This window comes from Vigna unguiculata, chromosome 11, assembly GCF_037176805.1.
Source record: "Vigna unguiculata cultivar grain cowpea cultivar isolate G323 ecotype 2 chromosome 11, ASM3717680v1, whole genome shotgun sequence".
NCBI classification, from domain to species: domain Eukaryota; kingdom Viridiplantae; phylum Streptophyta; class Magnoliopsida; order Fabales; family Fabaceae; genus Vigna; species Vigna unguiculata.
Window position 1 is genome coordinate 9,166,541 of NC_140802.1, and position 16,046 is coordinate 9,182,586.

The 16,046-nt window shown below is 33.5% G+C and overlaps 1 protein-coding gene across 1 annotated transcript; it reads right to left on the bottom strand.

Annotated features, from left to right (window-relative positions):
- Nucleotides 1-2,231: 2,231 nt before the first annotated feature.
- On the bottom strand, nucleotides 2,232-14,760 carry UBP14 (ubiquitin-specific protease 14). The gene is made up of 20 exons (XM_028054882.2): nucleotides 14,485-14,760; nucleotides 13,766-13,937; nucleotides 13,344-13,456; nucleotides 12,902-13,238; nucleotides 12,589-12,683; nucleotides 11,339-11,472; nucleotides 11,202-11,258; nucleotides 11,040-11,117; nucleotides 10,122-10,176; nucleotides 9,995-10,036; nucleotides 9,553-9,633; nucleotides 7,338-7,536; nucleotides 7,186-7,243; nucleotides 6,984-7,106; nucleotides 6,507-6,595; nucleotides 5,478-5,567; nucleotides 3,512-3,679; nucleotides 3,288-3,415; nucleotides 3,053-3,182; nucleotides 2,232-2,733 (listed from the first exon to the last, which is right to left on the bottom strand). The coding sequence occupies exons 1-20, from the start codon at nucleotides 14,593-14,595 to the stop codon at nucleotides 2,561-2,563; spliced, it is 2,433 nt and encodes an 810-aa protein (XP_027910683.1). The 5' UTR covers nucleotides 14,596-14,760; the 3' UTR covers nucleotides 2,232-2,560.
- Nucleotides 14,761-16,046: the final 1,286 nt, after the last annotated feature.

Here is a 16,046-nt window from a genome sequence, read left to right on the forward strand (position 1 = left end):
CCTGTGGATACCCGTATCCGTTATACTCTAATTTAAATTTAAAAAAATAAAAAACATGATTAAAATATTAATATATTAATTTTGAATGAATTATTTTTTTTATCAATTAATTTTAAAAAAATTTATTTTTTTGTAAATTGTCATTTAATACTATTTAAATGGATTATTTAAACTTTGTTTAAAATCTATGAATATTATATATTGTATTTTATTTAAATTTACAATTAAAATATATTATTAAATATTTATTTTTATTTTTTTTAAATCTCCAAAGTTACCCATAGATATCTGTATATATTAAAAAATTATTAAAAAATTATGTAGATACTCAATAAATATGGATAAGAATACAGGATGTTTTATCCTGTGGATAGAATACAAAAAGCTATTACACATACATTTCTTGTCCGAAAATTTAGTTCCAAAACTTATGTTCCGAAAATTTCATTCCAAAAGTGTTGATACGGAAATTCCAAAAAGTCTATTCCGAAAAACTTCCAGAATATTTAATCCAGAAGTCAATTTTCCAAAGGTCAAAATTTTGTGGGTCTACACAAAGAAATTGTGGGAGTATAGGAAGTGGGCTTTGTTAAAATACAACATTTGAAGCTTTAGTCCAATGCTTTTTCTTCATAATTTCTAGCTACACTCCCATAATTTTTAAAATGACCATGTTATGTTTTGAAAATTTGGTTTTTAGATTACTATCTCGAAAATTTTTAAGACAAGTTTTCTAAACTTTTTAGAACATAACTTTTGGAATAAAATTTTCCGAATAGAATTATAAGAAAAAAAATTAGGAACTTCTTTCCAAAACACATGAAATGTATTTTGAAATGAACTTTTTGAAATAAAATTTCCAAAATAAGCTTTTCAAAACATGTGATATCTTCTGAAGCAAATTTTTCATACACATGAAATGGGTTTTAGAAAGAACTTTCTAAGCCATTTTCCACAAGGTATTCTATCTCTTTTTTCTTCTGCAGCAATGACGGCACAGTCGCGACGGCAATGATGTGGTACAATGAGAGGCTATTCTAGTCCTTGTACCATTAGTATCAAGGTGCAATTCATAATAAACGGGGTGCAGGAAGAAAAAGCCATAGGGTATTTTTATGATTTTTTTTCCGTATAGTTTTCCTAAAATATGAGCTAACTTTCCTAGGTTTTAACCAATCAATATTGTATTTTTGTAGTTTTTTTCCACATGGTTTGGATCAGATTCATTTTAATCGGATTCTCTATGTTGGTCTTGCTCTGACCAAATAACCATGTGTTCATTATGTTTGAAAGTAAAAAATCAGGATAAATATGAAAGGGTTATTCATTTATGGAAATGTGCATCTAAAATGCATCCAGATCAGATTCTGGAATAAATGAAGTAGTTCTTTACTTTCAGAATTTACTTTATCTCCAAGGTTAACAACTCTAAGCTAAAACTGTTGAAGTCTTGATAAAATACGAATTTCTTTCTCTATTGCATTTGATTTGTTATTTTAAAGCAAAGACTTGGTCCGCAATATGTCTGCAAAAGTACTAGTGACAAATTCAGTGCTTTTTTCTGTCCTGCTAAACTTCCTGACTTCCTAACAAACACTCAGGGGGCCTGGCACACTCATGATGAAGAATACAACAGGAACCGACGTGAACTAACATAGCGTAGTAACCTTACTACAAGTAGGAATCTGAAATTTAAACACTCAAACTGAGACTTGTTCATTAGGTCCTTTGATCCTTCTAAAGTCTTCATGGAACTGGAGAAAAGATCCTCTCCCTTTCTTCCATTACTAAACTTTAGAAGAATTATATGTCACTCTATAAAGCGTGTATCATCTTTCATTTCACTAATTTCCACAAAAACTTGAGGATCCATTCCTGACAATTAGACGACTAATAGTGTCTCCTGATTACCTAGTTTTGTCTTTATAAACATAGTTCCTCGGCAAATAAAATTGATTTAACAAAAATATTCTTATGCTTAGTATGAAATATAACAATTCCACAAACTATTCTCCCAAGAATATTCTCATGTAATGACTAATAAAAACTGCATAATCAAATGTCAAGTAAAAATTATAATAAAATCATTCAATTGTTTAAGATAACATGCATATGTTACTGCACTCAAATAAAACATATTTTTCCTCTATAATCAACCAAAGAAAGAATTCAAGTTATTGTTAAAAAGCAAGAAGGAATGAAAGTTGTAATAAACTTTTCAAAGTAACTGGTTTTAGACATCAGAAAAATGAAGCTGTATAACATTCACTATTGTTGTTTAAATTCCTAGAACTGATAATTCGTTGCTACATTGTTACTTGAATACCTAAACATGCAATGTATAAAAGATGAATGAAATGTAATGTTCCAAAGCTTCATTACCGCTAAGAACCAACCAAGAAAAGAAGATTCAGCAAATTAGAGGAATGTTTACCAAGCCACCAAGAGCAGTGTAGCAAATATTCTCACATCAGCGGATGTAGGTGACATCTCTACGCTATCAAAACATCCTGCGCCTCTTACTCGCCTTGTTCAACGCCAACCACTGTATATTCAGCAATTAAAGCCTCTCGAAGAAATAGAGATAGCCCATTTCCTTTGGAGGATTAATGGAAGCCCCAACCTTGTTGTCGTTGAAAATTACCCATCTACCATCTTTTAAAACGTGAGCAACATAGTGACCACAAAGCGTAGAGGTTCCACTGTGGCTTACAATTCCAATAAGTCGATATTCTGGAAGAAAGATTGAACAATAAAATAAGATTGAAAAATTAGTAAAGACAAAAACATGCAACAACATGGTTATCACTTGAATAAAAATTAAATTGAATCCCAGGAAGGAAATGTTATTACTTGGCAGTAACATGAAAGGAAACAATGAAGATTGCACAAACAGACATCAAAATAGCAAGATCATACTTTTCAGGAGGGGTAAAAGTGAAGGTAGGAGTTAAATGATCATGATTCACAATAATTACAATCTTTGACTTTCTTTATTAATTAAAAATAAATAAAACCCACAAGGTACGTAGAGAAAGTGTAAGCAACTTACTCCCTCCTCCATCAGGTAGGTCAACATCATTGGACGTGGATGCAGCATTTGATGGGGTAGCATCCATACTGGAGACTGATGCATTAGGGTTGTTAAATATCCAATCTGTCGCTTTCTCAATGTCACCGCCCTACAGAACAATGATTCCAGTTATAAAGTCAAATATTCTGACACAATTTGTCAAAAAATTATGCTACTGTCACAATGGAAAGGAAAAACAAGAACAGAAAATTACAGATGCCTCCAGAGCCTTTCTAGCAATTTCTTCTTGAAATCCAAATGAAATTAGAGTATCAACTTTTGATTGGTCAACGATTGTCGAAGTTTTAGAGCCATGACCTTTGGAAATAGGGAGGTCAATATCTATCCAAAACAAATTTATCCAGCATTAAGTCCTGCACTGCGAGGTCACTAACAAAAAGATTGTTCTACAAAACAAAATAAAAAAAATTCAGAAACCTGGATCGTCCATGTGAGATAGCAACCAATTCATTGCCTCTTCTACTCCAACATTCGATGTATTTATGGCAGCTTTCTGACAATGGAGAGGATTAAAACCCATGGAAACCAGCTGGGCTACAATTTCTTCATTGGCCCACATTTTGTTTGAATCTTCCTCATCAGGAACTGTAAATCACAAATAATTAATGCCAAGAGATTTGATAATTTACAGATTGAGTTCAGTTACAAATGCAATTGGTTATTTAGCTGAAAAGCAAAATTTATCAGTTAACTAAGGTTGCATAATCAGATTCATCACATGTATTTATTTACAGATAAAATTGGTGCTTCACAAACAATATTACGGACCCAAGGTATAAACATAAGTTATAAGAAATGAACATATTCCGTTGAAAACAGTTTAACAAAGCTGTTCAACTCAAGGTAAAACAGAAACATTGAACTAAAACAGCATGTTTTTAAGACACTACCAACATGTGTTGCGTGATTCTATTGTCTTTTACATTTGATTGGGTGGACATGGTCGGGGGTGCATTGACAATGTTGATTTGTAACTGTTCTTCTATTGATATTCTTATATGAAACAGAGTGTTGTTTGATTATTATTGATATAGAATTGTATATGTTCTGAATGTATTGTGTGTCTAATGCAGACCACACAATGTGTATTTATACTATTGAATATAATCAATAATAATAAAGACACCTAATAATTAGGAATCAGTCATCCTAATTTCTGAGATTATGTATGGTTGATTTCCTAGAAATCTGTAACAACTAATTATATTCTAACAATAGAAATGTTTTGGTAATTTGTAATAGTTCCATTGTCCACACAAATGGAAAAGATTGGTTGTACTCCACTGGCACAAGTATGAATGCCTCAAGTCCTATGCCACTAGTAACATACTCTGGAGGTCCTATTCAATATACACCATTTGAAGTTCAATCACCATCAATGACAGGTTTCTACACAGCCAGATTCATCTTAACCATATCAAAGACTCAAGAAATCCTACAAAGGCTCCTCCAAAAGTTTCGGTTCTTTACAATAGGGTAGGATAAAGCAATATGAAAGTAATTTGGCAAGTCATATAAGGCTAATAAAAAGTATGGAATCACCAACTTGATTAAACATTTGAATGGTTGATATATGAACCCAAATTGGATGTTGATAAGAAACAAAGGGCATTAAGTATTGAAAGGACTTGAGGTTGACTCTAATGCCATGAATTTGAAACTTGTTGAATTCAACAAAGTGAAAAGAACAAATTTTAATTAGGTTGATACTTGAAAGTTTTTCAAAATCTTGATCTAATTCATTCAACTAAATCCAACTCGCTTAACAATGGGTTGGGTTGATTTAATTCTACGCAACCGAACCCGTGAACACCTCTAAGGAGAACCATTGAGTTGAAACAGAGAGCACAAATGCTTTATTTATATTGAGAAAAAAGAATCAACACAATAAATAGACAAGTTTTGATAGTTTCTAATAATAACAAAATATGATATGGGAATAAATAAAATAGTTCATAATAATACAACTACAATATAGATATTTTTTATTATATACACAATCAACTCCTTATTTCTATATTTATAACGATGTTTCTGATTATATAGATTTAACTCCTCATTTCTATAATTATAATAAAAACATTGAGAAGCTAAATTAGTGGACTAAAGCGTCTATGCAATCATCAATAATGGGAGGTGATATTTATACATCATCGCAAGCCAACCAATATATAAGCTCAATCTCTTCAAATCAAAGTCCAGTAGTCTTTATCTAGCGCAATGGGACCTTAGACATACAAAACCAATGTGACACATGTTCCCAATAACACCGAACTTAGTTGACACACTTTCTGCGAATCTGACTTCTATTTAAACAATTATCAGATTTTCTTTGTTTTAAACTCTCTTAAGATATAACTTGAACAGAGAACTTCTCACATACCTCCATCAGGTAACAGCTCCTCCCCAGGCTGGTGACCTTTGCTGCGCATATGACTGATATCTATGATATCAGGAACATCGATATACACATCTGAAACAAGAAAACTGCTTAACAAATTATATAGATCATGGTAGTTGAATCGTGAATCGTACTATTCATAAACATTTTATACACAGTAAAAGAATGCAGTTTATACTTAAATATATAAGATATATAAATATGTAAATAGAAAATTAATAACAAAACAATCTCATAATCAAATAGAGTGGTTGTATCTATGTGTATCTACCATAGAGTTTCACAATTTCAGCAACATGGCCTTCAAAAAACAATGTGGTTGCTGCATAAGATTCCTTCAACTATAGTTATATGCTACTAAACAAATTATGCATTATAGCCATCCAAAAAACAAGTGTTTGCTCCTTGTATCCTAAAGAACCTCAAAAAAATTCTATTCTAATCATTCATAGTTCATCCTCATCGTCTCTAAGATTTACCACCATGTGACCACTGTACTACAAACGCAGAAGCTCAAACCCATTGAACAAACGAATAGAGACATGTACGAGATGACATGCAACCACCACCGCAACAGCGCGCAACCAACACTGCACCATTGTGCGACCACCGCAACAAACAAAGATGATGTGATCACGAGAGGCAAGGAGGAGAGCGTGTTTTCGAGCACACTAACGTTAATAAGTTTCAATGTGCGAAAAATAAAAGGGGGAAAAATTAGGGTTTCAATTTGGGGGTAAATCTGTAGAGGGCAGAACTAAGATTTCAAATCGGGGTAAATTTGTATCGTGAATCGAATCATGATTCGCACGATTTGGACTTGTATCATATGATACGAGTACGATACGGGAGTAAAAACGATACAACTCACGATTCGTATCACCAGGGATCTGAATCGTTTCGTATCGTGAATCATACTATACTTACTACACTGATATAGATCATAAAAATAAAGATCTTAAAAAACTAATACTCTTTTAATGTACAGAACCATATCAAGACAAAACATACCAAGCTTTTTGGGCACCCATCCTGCCTCCATAACAAATCTTCGCATATGTAACACCAGGTAATCAGGAAATGAGGTCAGACCTGCAGTCCTGCGGAATAAATCTTGTTTCAACAGAAAGATTATTTGCAAATGCTCTAACAATAAGGTTGTTAGAATCTTGTGGATATGTTTCATAGATACAGTACTTGTTGATAATAGGATTAATTAGACTGATTCTATATTATGCTATTAACCTAAAATAGAGTAACTAAATATTTTGTAATTATATCTTGTCCTCTATAATGTTAATAGCTTCGATGTGGTCTAAATACACAGAATTCATCAAATGTCTTATTGGTTTCTCTCTTCTTAACAAAGATTATACCAATCACCAAAGTCCATGACTTAGTAAACGATTGACAAAACTAAAGAAAATCCATCAGTGCAACAAGTATGGCACAGCAATTTAATATACTTAGAAACTTCAGTATGCTTACTTCAGTGCTGTAGTCTTTGTCTTCAAAGCAGTACTGTAAAAATCATGTATCTCCTCAGGAGCCGAAAAGTTTGCAAGGCATGTTTCTAAAGGCACCCTCGGACGCACAATCTCATCAGCATTTCTGTCAGAATAAATATGCTCAGCAGCATTCAAAGAAACTTATGAATGAAATAGTAAGATTTCTGAGCATCTTAACTTACATTTCCTTTCCTTCTGCAAGTCTTTCTTCTTTCAACTTTTGAAAGGATTCTAGCTCTCCTGAAATTTCTCAAACAAAACAAGTATTAGATTTGAGTTGACATCCAGAAGACATCTCAATCCTTAAGGTAAGTCTAGTAACCTAAATACACACCTTTGTTAGTTGCTTCATGTAAGGGGATATTGAGAGAAAGAATGTAATCATTCCTTCTATTATATGTAACTTTTCCAGAAGAACATAAAATTCTGTCTTCAATACCAAATTTGAAACTCCTCGATGGATCCAGTTCAATTTTCCCAGTATTAGCTCGTTCAACTTGATCAATAAAATGTAGGAAAAATTCTAAAGCATCCTAACATCAAATTAGAATCAAGCAGTCAAAAGACGGCAAAATAACATGCAAAACAGTATGTGGCATATTAAACAAAGAACAGCAAAAAAGATTTGAGCATGCCTATCCTATTTAACGTTCATCTCATGTATAAACTGTTCCGTACCAAAAGCCTGGTAACGCAGATAAATCTTACGGGGAAAAATGAACAGACAAATTTAGAACACCATATTGTGACACATTATTAACATTGAAGGAGAGAGTGCTCTCCTATGTTTTGTTCTTTTCATTCCATTAAATAAAAAACCTTTCACGACGACTCAACAATAGCTTGGACAATTAGAATAAGAATAGCCTAGATATTTTGAACCAATGTTTTAAATCTTGGATTGCAGAGCATAGCAGCCAACCCATAGCTGTAGTGGAATGACTGCTATTCTGAATTTTACTATATATATATATATATATATATATATATATATATATATATATATATATATATATATATATATATATATATCCTATTATTCTAATAACCTATTATTGTTATTATTATATATAGTATGATATGCTGCATATTTATCTCTACTATATGATCAAATAATATATAATTAATAATGCTTTTCAATATTTTTTATATATTCTTAAATATTACAAAGTATCTTATAGTTTTACAAAAGTATAACTAACACTAAAAAAACAGCAAAAGAACCATTTCCCCAATTTAAAGACGGTTTTGGGTATGGAAGGGCCCAATTTGGAGTCAGGCACAACACCTTGTCTGACTTAGAAACAAAAAAGAAAAAAAAAACAGCCACTATCTCTCAAGCTATCCAACCGACTCCACAGAATTCCAACCAACTTTTCTCAAAAACATTTGTAACCGTAGACAATGGCAAAATTTCCCAAGCAAAGGGACTGAACAACTGGAGAATGACCATACACCACCAAATATGACCAAAAACACACCGCCACGGATGGCAAGACAGGTGACATGGTTTCAGGAAAAGAAAATTAGTAGCAATTATATCCAGTCTGCTTTAACCTCAAGTTTTTGCCGCTACAGCTACGAGACTAAACTGCGCTGCCAGGGGCTGCCCAGCTACACAATGGCACTATGGCATGCTATTTTCAACCCTGTTTTCAACAGCTTCAGTCTTCAACTGAATATTGTGAATTACTGATAAATTTTACCAATTGCTCATAAATCACCAAGACCACAGTGCACAAATGTTGGGCAATAAATGGTGTAGAGAATATAAAGAATTTCCCTAAAAGACAACTAGAATCTAATTTGCCTTCATCTTCAAGAGACATTTTCAAGAGAGGAAGAATTTATTTCATGTTAAGATAATGGGAAGTATACTGCAACTTGGAAATTCAAAATAGTACACCATTAGCATGTCAGACTTAATGCTAAATGCATGCACGTATTGTGGTTATTTGAGGGAATTGATGTTTTATCACATTATTCAATCTTCGGGACTCTAAATATGTTTCATTGCCTGTGAATTATGCACCCTAATTGATCTATAAAGGGAACATAAGTGCTTCATTTCTTGTACTTAATTGCATTCCTTTTGTTTTAAATAAACGACCTTTGTAACTTAAGTATTTACATATTTTTCAGTTAACAGTCAAAAACTCACTTCTTTGCATGAATACATTCACTATTTCAATATAGCAGTCTATCTGATATCTCTTACGGATTTACTCCCTAATAATTGTAAGAAATCAATAACATAATTCAAAGATACATCTGAAGCATTAATGATATTTTTGCTGCATTTTTAACTTTATTATTATCACTGTTTCCAACACATCTTTGAAAATAGAAAACAACGTGAAAACAAAGTGAGTTTATGTTATTAATACTGAAAAAAAAAATTAATTAAAAACAGAAAAGAATCCCAAATCAGATGGCCGCTTAAGTTTGCATCCAAAAATTCATAAAATTATTTGACATATAAAACAGAAAAATATCAAATGCGTATATCATTAATAGATGGTTAGGGAAAAAATAGTTACTAAACATACCTGTTGCCGCGTAGATGAAAATTCAGGATGGCTGGCAGCAATTACAGATTTAAACATGCGTGGACGTATCCCTTCTTGTTTCTAATGTTTGAAGAAAGTAGACATCGGCAGACAGAATAAATGAGCAAAGAAAATGCATCAAGACAAGAAATGTCAAAGCGGATGTGTAAAAACATTATCTGAAACTTCAACCAAAAGGTATAGCAACACAAAAAACCCCATCCTAATTAAATTTCATGCCATGCAAAAAACAAATAATCAAGAAAAGGCTAGGAAAGCACTAAACCACATAAACCTGGAGAAATTTTGAAAAAATAAAGAATAAATGAACAAACAAACAAACAAACAAGTACTCAACCAATTTATGGAAATTCTATTCTGTAATCACTAAGATAAATGTAGAGTAAGGATTTTCAAATCATCGAAGAGCCAGAAAGCTTACAGCAGTTGTAGTTGAAGTTACAGTGTTTTCCTTTTCATCATTCTGTGTGCCAGACAACAGTAACTTATAATTAGCAAAGACTCTAAACAAATTTTTGATTAATATTTACTGAGTTATGGGGGCCTACTTCAAATGCCGGAACAGAATATTTGCCAGAAAGTAAGCCGTGTGCCAATTTAGTCCTGACAATAAATAAAACTATAATTAAATTTCTATAAATTCTAATGATAATTAAATAAAAAGCACCTCTGCCATGAAAACCTCCTTTCATATACATTTTCTTACATGTAGGAAACGAAAATTCTCCTATAACTTACAAGTACTATTACACACATTGATTTGTGCACACAAAAATAACCTATCAAATCCATCTTTACCACAGTAAAACTGAATTACAATAAAAGGAAACACCTAAATACACAGTAAAACAAATGCTATCAAAACAATATACCCGCCCCACACCTATTCTGGTTACTGCACGGAATCAGATATCTCTTGTGTGCAACTATAAATTTAAATAATGTACACTACAACAAATGAAAATTTCATTTTTTATGAAATATTTCATGAATCAAAAATACAAATGGATATAAAAATTTATAGATATGCATAAGTCATAAGATGCTTGACATGGAATGGGTAGCTGAATTATGTGTTGAAACCCTAAACATAGATCACTTATGATGGATTCGTGTGCTATTGCTAGGTCATCACCCGAATATAATGCATTGGATGACTTGTGTATAATCTTAAATGAGCCAGTACTGCTGTATTGGCAGTGATGACAAGTAGTTTTGGATAAGCTAAGTCCTTTTTCAAACAAATGTATGAAAAAACTTATCCACGAGTGTCTAATTAGGTTTGGAACTTGGAATAGCATCACTTTGACAGGAAGCCTATGGAGGAGGATACTAAAACCAGCTAGCTACTTAGCACTATGATTTGTTAATTTATATACAGAAAAGTGGCTTTAAGCCAAAAAGTCCTACGACTTTGGTTATAAGCTTTTTGTAAACACAAAATATCCAAACATGCATGCACTTACAGCTGCATATTTAGGTCAACAGTTGGATCGGCAGGAGACATCTCAAATGCCTTCTTTAGACTTTGGCTCAAGTAGTACCTAAGAATGAAACAACAGAAATTGAAGTAAATGCAAACAAGGTTCTAACAGACAGTTGCAAGAAAATGAAAGACATGCACAGACCGTGATATGAAGGATCTTGTTGAAAATACAACTTGCATATTTGCTGCCATATAACAACTGCAAGAAAACAAAATGCAATATAAAAGTGTCAAACTAGTATTTTATGATGAGCAGCAAATAATAGGAACCAACTCTACCTGTTTCCAATATTGACCAACCCTGTATATCCAGGTCCAAAAATTGGATATACTTCTTGTCCACTTTCTTGTATTCGATTCCAATCAAAATTAGTATTTTGATCGAGTTCTCTTTCAGCAGTTGTCATTTCAGTCTGAACATAAGAAAGTGACATTTGAAAAAACAATTGAGTAAAGTACTATTTAATTAATGGTAAGTACGCTCTTACAATGCCTGTTGGAGTAACAAGACAAAACCTTATTCTCAAGCATCTAATTGAATATTCAACCTCAGCACTACTTATAAACAGCATCCATCAAAAGAAGTATTGCCTCCAAACAGTGGGTGACGTTACTATTTAAATTTTGTTGTTTGGAATGATAAAATATATATAATAGAAATGTGAAAGGCAAACACAAAACCCAAACACTCATATTTATAGGTATCCTACAGCCAAGTAAATGTTTTACTTGTCTCAAATAGCAAACCCTACATATACAAGTCTCTAATCTCAACATTATAACTAATACTTGTAGAAATTAAGAAAACACTAAACGTCCAACATAGGATATCATTTTAATATGTCTCCATGGACCTATTGTCTACCAAATACATAGGGAAAAAATAATGACTATATAAATACACCATGAAGCTGTAAGATATGACAGAAGTGTCTTTACATCTTGTTGGAGATCTCACATTGACAAGGACTAAGGCCAAATTATAATATATAAGTGAGGTGCAATCCTCACCTAACAAGCCAGTTTTGTAGAGTTTAATACATATTCCAAATGAACATGCTCAAGAATGAATTATACAATATGTATGATGCAGCTTTAAGTTTTCATGCAACTTTAAGTTGCTTAATTATCTTTTTGAAAGAATCTTGGTATAATTTCCTTTCGTAAACTCATACATCCAGTTATGCGGTTTATCTTTCAGTTTATTTTTGTATCATTGATTCAGAAACATCAATGTATAATAAAAAATATTATGTTATGTAAATGTTCCTTTATGTAAATTTTATTACTCACTTTGGGAGAGGTCCGATAAAGACCTGACAACAACATACCTAACAAACCTTACTAGGACATGATTTGATACCACATTATAAAGTGAACATAAGTCTAACTCAATCGCAAAACAAGTTAGGATAGTTTGCACTCACTTATATATAAGATAATTTGGTCATATCTTTAATTGATATGAGATCTTCAACATATATCTTGATTGTGTGTGCAAAAGTATCTCTAGGAGACGAATAACGAACCTTTTGTAGCGATGAAAAGTCAATGCCAAAAAAAGCCAGATGTTGGGCTAGTTGTGGATCCAAGACACTTTCATCCTCTGGATAGGAGAAAACATCTGAGCTGCCACAATACATTAGCCATAATTAGCACACAGCACAGGAAAAATAACCATCTTATATAGCATAGAGCACACTTAGATTATATGGTTTCAATGATATGTTTAGGCTAACTATATATTTAGGTATAACAATTTCCTTCACAATTACAGACTGCACTCATACAAGTAAGACATTGATAATAATAAATAACATATATTCAGCAAGAAGGCATCACCTGCCGCTTCCAAATCAGCAGTGACAGTCCCAAGCTTTACAGCAAGAGGGTAGCCTGTCTCCCGGTAATGCTCAACAGCATGGTTGTTCCCTCCAGTTCCATCCCAGTTTTTCCTCCCACAAAGTATCATTCCATCAGTCAAGTTTAGCCAAAGATTCTCTGTCTTGTCACATTTAGCACATTTCCACCCAGATGGCGGAATAACAACACCATTGTCAATCTGTTGTAAATTCATTGCATAGGAACTAACTTGTTTTTTATCAGCAGTCCAGGCTGCAAGTTCCTCCTTTCGTTCAGCACCCTCAGCTAGTAAAATAGCATCAACTGCCAACCTTACCTAAAATATTTTTGAAAAATCTTTAAGATGGATAAAATTCCACTTCTCCTTAATCAGTAGAAGGGGAATTAAACAAACAAAAAATCAAAAGCGGAGAAAATGTACCTTCTCTGGCAATTCCACAGAAGGGAATGGAAGAGAAACATACTCGGGTAATATAACTACACTATGAGTTTCCTCATACTCGGGCTCATTATTATCAAATCCCCCATCAATACCTACAAATTAGTAAGAGGATAAAGTTATGTTACACAAAAACGGAACAGCTTGTCAAAAACTCATTATTGGAACTAATAATGATATAGCCTTCAAAAAACTGCCAAAGTGGTAACTCCACAACCAATACCTAGAATGTTCAAGCTACATACCCCAGTGTGACAAACAAGAATTTATAAATGACAAATACAGAAGTCATGTTTAACAACTGAACAAAGATTGCAAACAAACACAAAATCGTCATAAAGCTAACCAGAGATGCAGGATAACAAAATAAGACCAGGAAGGAAATGTTTCTTTTACTAACGCACCAATAGCCAAGAGGGTAGGTTTCTTAGAAGGTCTGTCTTCTGGAACTAACTTCTTAGTCTGCTTTATATGCAAATAGACAGGATTGCCGGTCTTCTCGTAATTCCAACCAACAAAATCCTTCCCAAAAGCAAGAAAAGTGCACATGTCGATGAACAAACCACCTTCCGACCTCTAAAATTCATCATAAACAAAAACTAAAAAAAATCAGCACCGAGCATCAATTTCCTGCATTGTGAAGCTCTAAACACATTGTAACATACTAAATCATCAATCATTTCCAATTAGAGGAATCCAAAACTATTCACATTAACATAAAAAATTCTCAATGCTGCTGTGCTGAATAACGACAAACCACTTCGCATATTCTCATCACTTCCCATGCCGTAACAACTAAAATATCCATAACTTCCAGTAAGAGAAATAAAAAACAAGTCACATCAGCATTTAAATTCTCAATGCTGAAAACAGCACAAAACCACCAGCGTATTCTCAACACTTCGCCCGCTGTATCAGCAACCACTCAACAATCGTCACAAAAACTAATGTCAAAAATTTCAAACAAAAGTTAACTAAACAAACGGCGCGGATATCATAAATCACTTAATGCCTTCAAATTCTGAAAAGAAAAACCAAATTACAACAATCGAAGAGTTAAACGAAGCTGGTTTAAACAACAACTCATCATTTCCAGAAGTATACGAAGGAAAGAAAGCATCACCGGAGTGTCGAAGGACACGCAACATTCGTGCTTGTAGATGCGATTGGTCGGTTCGGGGATCCGTACCCGAGCGAGATTGGAGCGGAGCAAATCCAAGGGTTCGATTGTCATCGCGACGGAGACACCGGAAAACCCTCGTGCGGAACAACAAGAAATGAAAAAAAGAAAACGCGATATGAGAAAGAGAGAGAAATAGAGAAAGAATCGAGTCTTTCTCAAGTCATTCCACGAAGCAAATGTAGTCTCACTCACTAGGTGGCTTTGCTTCAATACAGTGTAACTTTCTTGTTTTTAATTCGGCTGCAATGCAAATAAAATTTCAAAAGCGGACCGGGTTGATCCGGTGGTAGAACTCTAGAGGTACAACAGTTTTTCATATAGTTAAAAAATAATTACTATAATAAAATTAATTAAAAAATGTTAGTACAATTAATATTAAAATTATAAGTAGGGATGTCAACAAATTTCGTACCGCAAATATCCGTGGATAAAACCCGCAACGGATAGGAAATAGATACCCGTGAGTAACGGGTACAGGTATTTTTAATACCCGCATATTAGCGGGACGGGTATGGGTATCATAGTATCTGTACCCGTGTCCGATATACTTTAACTTAAATTAAAAGAAATAAAAAAAATACATTATTAAAATATTAACATATTGATTTTGAATGAGCTATGTTGACTTTGTTTAAAATTTATGAATGTTATGTATTGTATTTTATTTGAATTTACGATTAAAATATGTTGTTAAACTTATATTTTTATTTTTTTTGTAAATAATTGCAGGTACCCGTGGATATTAATAAATTATGCGGGTACCCGCATAACGGATACCCTACGGATATGGGTACGGGTACGGGGTGTAAGCCCCTTTTCTTCTCTGTCTTAAAACGTTGGGCCTAATCTTATTAAAGGGCCCAAGTCAGCCCATAAAGGAGCCCCAAAACCCCACACTCAACACCTCACTCTCACCTTAGTCTCATTTTTAACTTTCTGCTACAAAGAGCTCTGGTAGGGTTTGAGTGAGCTCCTTCCTTCCTCCAAGCTCGATGAGCGTTTCCCTCCATGTAAGTTGAGATCCAACTTTCGTCTTTCTCTTCTTCTTTTTTTCAGTCCTTATGCTCTGACTCAACAATGGGTTCTTTCCAGAATCTCACCTTCGTGCTAGTGTTCCTTTCTTTTCAGTTTCTGGTGTTCTTGGAGTTGTGGTGCCCTTCCGCTAGTGTCTAAACCTCCCTCACAATAGCTTTTTATTAAGGTAAGGGAAGCTAGAACTCAAAGATTTTCAAACTGTTTGCTTGGTTTTCGATTTAGATTGAGTGTGAAATGTATTGGATTTGTGTTGTGTGCTCTAGAAATTATTGATTTTTTGCTTTGGACTATGTTGGCTAGGGATGCCAACGAAGCGGGACGGGCACATGTTTCGCTATCCCATACTCATCCCCGTAAAAATAATTCATCCTCATCCCCATACCCAAACCCAACAGGTATCAAACTTTTGTCCTATCCTCATCCCCACCGAGTAACGGGTATAATGGGTATAATCTCGTACCCATACC